General features: G+C 51.0%; 2 protein-coding genes across 2 annotated transcripts; both read left to right on the top strand.

The window, feature by feature from the left end:
* Nucleotides 1-1,925: 1,925 nt before the first annotated feature.
* gfsA (glycosyltransferase family 31 protein) lies at nt 1,926-3,554 on the top strand (the record flags this gene model as incomplete). The annotated part of the gene is made up of 1 exon (XM_058512253.1): nt 1,926-3,554. The coding sequence occupies one exon, from the start codon at nt 1,926-1,928 to the stop codon at nt 3,552-3,554; it is 1,629 nt and encodes a 542-aa protein (XP_058373582.1).
* A 1,843-nt stretch (nt 3,555-5,397) lies between these two features.
* Nucleotides 5,398-6,193, top strand: N7446_003503 (uncharacterized protein; the record flags this gene model as incomplete). The annotated part of the gene is made up of 3 exons (XM_058512252.1): nt 5,398-5,616; nt 5,731-5,865; nt 5,921-6,193. The coding sequence occupies 3 exons, from the start codon at nt 5,398-5,400 to the stop codon at nt 6,191-6,193; spliced, it is 627 nt and encodes a 208-aa protein (XP_058373581.1).
* Between the last annotated feature and the right edge of the window lie 110 nt (nt 6,194-6,303).

The following is a 6,303-nucleotide window of genomic DNA, read 5'->3' as shown; positions in this document are numbered from 1 at the left end:
TGGCCAAGCCTTGCCAGACCAAGATTTTAAAATTATGTCTCGCTTAATGAAGATGCCTTGGCTACGGTCTGGACAGTCCAGATGATTCCACACAGTGTCATCAGGTGTCGCTTACATGTACGTAGACTTGAAACAACATCCAGTCAGCTTCACAGGCTACGGCATTAATATATATAGAACGATGACGCGCGTAACGAAATCGCAAAAATATTCGCAGCCTCACACAGGGCCTGAGCCAAGGGCCAATGTACATGTACGGACAGTTACTTCAAATGGTTCACTTGTCGATCGCGACCCACTCGGCTGTGAGGAAGTCCATGGGCTAAGATGATGTCGCCACTGAAATACATTACCCGACAAGCATTAGGGTCTTGCTTTTTCTAATCATTGAATATGCATATAGGTGCAAGGTTATATATGTTTTCCATGCCTCATTGGGAATATTTGAATTATACTCGCAAATATCAACGTTATGGATGTTGTGACGAATACGAACCCCAGCATATAACGGCGAAGGGGACGCGTGTCCGTGGGGTCCCGTTGGTCTCGTTTGCCCCTCCGGGCTATTGTGACTGGTTGACGCGGCTGAGCGCCTGGTCGATCGTCCTCAAGTCATTTCCAGCCTTCACAATCAAGTATAGTTGTCCTTAGCAATACATTTCTTTACAAGTTCTACCCTCCGTAACTTACATATGTAAGTTAGTGTAGTTCGGTACTTTTCCTACTTGGTCCAAGCGCCGACCTTATTCTTTACTCCTATATCTACACTATGGTGACGTGATTTATAGTAATGTTCTGCTCTCATCATGATGAGCTGTCGAACGCTCGGAAATGTGTACTCTGTACTCGCTTATATTTTCCTCCTGGTAGGGAAAGGAGAGAGGGTCCAGGGTATGGAGCTGAACTAGGATCTTAGTGTGTACTCCGTAGTATAGGTGTAATATACCGACGGCAGAAACATGGCGTATCGAGATCGCGAACTACTGTACTTAGGGCTCAAAGGATTTCTCGGCCTGTTTTCCTATCATTTTCTACGGAGTACACCTTGTTTACTGTAATTATCCGGGGACATACTCCGATGGAAATATCGGATCGACACCGAGGGGATACCGCATCCGGAATCCGCGAACGGCCATCTTGACCCTGGATGGCTCTTATCTGGGAGGAACTGTATTGGAACAGCCATGCTGTATGCGTGTTTGACAAGAACATTGTGGAAGAAAATATTAAAATATCCCAACTGATCGTCGGTTTGGGATCATCCCTCCGAGTTGCCAGCATTCCTTTTTCCGTCATGATCGACAACGGAGTCAACAGGTACAAAAGACGCACAGGGAAGCGTAGATAGCGAGGTTGGATCAAGGGTTGAAAGCACCGCAAGCAGGAGATAGAGATCAGTATAGAGTAGTAGTAGTAGTAGTAATGTACACTCTAGTGATAAGTGAACTGTAGTGAAGTAGTATACAATATCAAAGGTTATAATTATAATTACCGTAATTACCATACACAGTCATTTCCGTTAATTACTTCGGCCGCCCTCCCTTTTCTTCTTCTCCTTCAACACCTTCACGACTCTATCACTGTTCACTGTTCTCGAGGTCTGGCATTGCCCAGCCGCGTTGTCTCTTCTTTTCCTCAAGCCTGCTTCTTCTCCCCCTTTCTAAAACGCTATCGCCACCCCTTGGAACCGTGTCGCGGGTCCCGACGCTGCCAGCCTCTCGTTGAATATTATCGGCACTAGATTTGCCTGCCACTCATTAAATCCACCTTTGGAACACTCGTTTATTTGGCCCTATTTCCTGTTGGGAATCGGTGTCGCATTCTTCACGGCTTTGCTGCACGACGGGATACGAACCCTACAACCCCATAACTTCTAATTCCACTCGAACGCCTCGATTTGTTCGATCTGCCTCTTGTCGTTTTACATGTTCGAAAAGTCCTCAAATACCGGAACCGCCAAGATGCCTCTCTTCCGGCTGAAGACGGTGTTCCCGTTGCTCGCTTTGGTGACAATTGGAATCTTCTTCTTCTGCATGGAACGTTATGACCGGTCAGCCTTCCTCCGGTTTAAGCACCCCATTGATCGGGCCGGTTTTGCTGGCAACAAGCAACCTCAAGCACAGACACCTACACAACCGGAACCCCAGCAGACCGGTAGCACGTGTGAGGTCGACCCCAACCTGGCCGCTCCCCTACCCTTCCCTGAATGGCTCCCACGCAAGAACTACACCCGCGCCTACTTCCGTCCTCGCCACGTGAACCCTCGCACCGAATTCCACACTCTGGAGGAGATTGAGAAGCCCGTTCTCCCGCCCATGGTTGTCATGGAGCGCGGTATGGTCGTGTCTCCCGAGAACAAGGAGGAGAACTTTGTCTGCCCGGAGATCATCAATGTGGATGTGGCCGCCGATGACGATGTTGAGGAAACCTCCAAGCTTCTCTTTGGTCTGGCCACTACCGTCGACCGTCTGGACCGCCTGCTCCCCTCTCTACTCTACTCCTACGGAAACACCAAGGCCGGTCTGATCGTTTTGGTCCCCGAGTCTGATGATGATCTGGAGAAGCAGGAGACCTACTTCCGCAACCGCGGTCTGGACCTGACTCTCATTGCCTCTCCCCTGGACTTCACTGCCCGTTACTTTGGTATGGTTGAGGCCTTCACCGAACACATTCGCAAGCACCGCCCCCATACCACCTGGGTTGGATTCAGTGATGACGATACTTTCTTCCTGTCGCTTCCCACTATCGCCGAGGAGCTCAAGCTTTTCGACGAGAAGAAGAAGCACTATATTGGATCTCTGTCCGAGGCCAGCTGGCAGGTGGACACTTTCGGTCACATCGCTTTCGGTGGTGCCGGTGTGTTCGTTTCGAAGCCCCTGCTCGACGTCCTGATGAAGTACTACGATGAGTGCCAGTCCTGGGGCGAGCAGCCCGGTGACCAGAAGCTCGGCCAGTGCATCCAACGCTTCGGTGACACTCCTCTGACTTTGTGGCCTTCGCTCTACCAGATGGATATGGCCGACCCCGTCGATGGTGTCTACGAGTCTGGTCGCAAGATCGAATCCATGCACCATTGGAACAGTTGGTATACCAAGGACGTGGTCAAGATGACCACCGTCTCTGCTGCTGCTGGTCGCAAGTCGGTTCTCCGTCGCTGGGTCTTCGACCAGGAGGAGACTGTGAATAACGCCACTGGCGAGACTCTCCGTCACTTCTGGGTTATGACCAACGGATACTCGCTGGTGAAGTACACTTACGATGAGTCCGTGCCTGACGATGCCATCAATTTTGATGCCACCGAGAAGACATGGCCCGAAGACCCCCGCGGTTACGAGGACCGTCTGGGTCCCCTCCGTCCCGCCGAGGAGGAGGGTATTGCCAAGGACCGTTGGTTGCTTCGCGATGCCTTTGTGGTTGGTGATAATGTGCACCAGTTCTACGTCCGCGAGGAAGACGAGGGCCACAGTGTGATTGAAATCGTCTGGCTCGGTCCCAAGGGCGGCGGTGGTGGTGGTGTCAGTGACCATTACATTCGCGGCACTTACCAGCAATAAATTGCTCCGCTTCCACTTAAGGCTGGTCCTTGGGACTGTTGGTCGTACACTCTTCACTTCGTTGCACATGATTCGGCTCTTTTTCCCCCTTTATTTTTCTAAACCTTTATACGCCTCGATTCGTCACGACACCAGCCCAAGACATTGCATCGGCCAACACAGCCTATTTCTTTTCCGGATGAGACTCGCGATCGTGACTTGCCCTCCGCGTCCTCCAGTTTCTTACTCATTTATCCGGCGTTGCATTGGCGGAGTCCAGTACGGTGCAGGAAGTGGCTTTGCGTGCTTCCAATATCCTAACGGTGTATCCCATTTTTGAAATGTTCCGCGGCTTTACTCTTTTCTATTATTTCTTTCTTCCCCATGAGGAGGTTGGTCACCTCCGATCATTCTGGCACTCTTATATGTCTTTCCTTATTCTTTCCCATCTCGTCTTTCTGTGCGCTTCAGGGGAGAAGCCACTTCCATTTTCTCTGCCTTGCATCTTTTCTGTAAAAATAGACTTGACTGCAGACCCGTGTTGCGGTCTACGTTGGTGATTAGCGTTGAACCTTTGTTCATTATGTGAAGAATATGATCAGTTTCCGTCATTTCAGTCTGTATATTCTCGAATCCAACCTCGGGAGCAACCAGGGAGCTTGCTCTGTATCGGGTCTAGGCCTCACGGATCGGGCCGCGGATGATCGGCTTTGGTTGCTTTGTTTCCCATGTGGGTTCGGAAGGTCCTGAACACGGACTGTGGGCTGTGGCCGAAATGGTTTTGGTGTCTGTTGCCAGTGGAGTATAAGTATGGAGTAGAGGGCCATGAATTGGGGCTATTTAGCGCACATACCCTGAAGTAAGCAAAAGTAGAAAGTCCGTCGGGGTTTCTCTGGTCTTTAGTACCCTGTCAGTGGGAATATATACTTTGCGTTTGTTTGGTATGGGCCTTCGAATGTAAGCTTGAGACACTGCATATCAGGGGTTTGAATTCTAGAGTGCAAGGGGAAATCATTCGGGCCTTATTCGCCGGCTCTTTAGAACTGGGGCCGAGACTCGCCTAGTATGTCCCCCGTAGGCTCCCATAGGGCACACTCAGCTGATGAATGTGAGATCGGCCTCCTATGGCCGAAACCAGAACGGAATGATAGTGTAGCAAAGGGGAATGCCCTATGGCTGCAGACGGACTATGGAATGAGATGGCCAGATAGGCCCATTCCATGGGGTGTGACCCGCGCCTGTGTAACTTAGTGAGTTCTTTCTGTGGCTATGTTTTTGATATTACATTTACCAGTGCTGTATGTAGGACCTATAGTGAAGTGGCAATCTCGAGAGTTTTCAAATTCCAGTTTCCCCGGTATAAAGATCAGCCAATCAGCGCACATTCCTGAGAAAGAATGTACTAAGTATAGATTCGCTTCACTGTCTTCACTCTTAAACCTCTACAATATACTCTACTTTATACTCTACTTTATCTGTACTCTTTGACTAAGAGTCCAGACCGGGGGAAACGGACGAACGGCAACCAATCAGCGCCTAGAGTGACCAATTAGCGCCTCGTGCCAAGGCTCGTGCTGAGGCAGTGACAGTACCGTACCGTATCATACCTGTGAATGGAGGGGGTGGTACCTCCAGATAGCAGGCAGGCCCAACCATAAGTAAGTACCCTCACTAAGGCCACCTGTACCCGTACCAGCCGCACACGTGACAGACCGCCTGCCTCTCGCAACTCGCACTTTGCCTTCTTCGCTCCCCTTCCCCCATTCCCTTTCTTTCTCCCATAACGCGTTACTCGATTGGGTCATCTCCTCCCCTTTCGGTATCCCCCCCCATATTCCACCTTTTTTACTCTTTTACTCTCAATATGTCTGCCGTACTTGATGACAAGCTCTCCCCTGGTCATGATGACCTTCAGGCCGGGCCTGAACGGGGCACCAAGCGCAACCGCATGAGCGCCGACGATGAGGACGACGACGATGACAAGCCCGGTCGTGAGCGTCGCAAGATTGAAATCAAGTTCATTCAGGATAAGTCGCGTCGCCATATCACGTTCTCTAAGCGCAAGGCTGGTATTATGAAGAAGGTACGCGTTCCGCTCGAGTTTCGAGATTCCGAGGCTCTCATTATACTTCGATTACATTCGAACTATAGGACTTGGCAATTTGAGAACTTCGACTAACCACCTTTTCGACTCTAGGCATACGAACTTTCCGTTCTCACCGGCACGCAGGTGCTCCTCTTGGTCGTCTCCGAAACCGGCCTCGTTTACACTTTCACTACCCCCAAGCTCCAGCCTTTGGTCACGAAGGCCGAGGGCAAGAACCTGATCCAGGTAGGCTACTGTCCGCTTCAATGGTTCTTCTAATGCATTTACTAATCTGATAAAGGCATGCTTGAACGCCCCCGACCCCGCCGCTAGCGAGAATGGCGTCGATGCCCCCGATGTCGCCCCCGAGGCTCCCGAGGATGTGGCTCACAACAATGTCAACGCACCACAGGGCAACATGCGCCCCGGAATGCACCCTGGTTACATGACCAACGAACAGCAGCAGCAGATGGCGTACTACCAGAACCTCCAGCAGCAGCAACAGCAGGCTGGTGGCCAGTACCCAATGCCCGTCGGAGGCCGCATGCCCCCGCAGCACCAACCCACTGCTTAAATTTTACGATCTGATCTGTCGACCCCTTCGGGGTCCCAAGGTCCCAGATGCTGCGTGTTCTTCTCTTGTGTTCTTTTCCTCTCTGCGCCTCGATCTCTCGCGTTCATTTG

Source organism: Penicillium canescens (genome assembly GCF_028828765.1).
Source record: "Penicillium canescens strain IBT 15451 chromosome Unknown utg000003l_segment0_segment0, whole genome shotgun sequence".
NCBI lineage: Eukaryota > Fungi > Ascomycota > Eurotiomycetes > Eurotiales > Aspergillaceae > Penicillium > Penicillium canescens.
The sequence above is the reverse complement of the archived record's forward strand: the minus strand, read 5'-3'. Positions and strand labels throughout refer to the sequence as shown.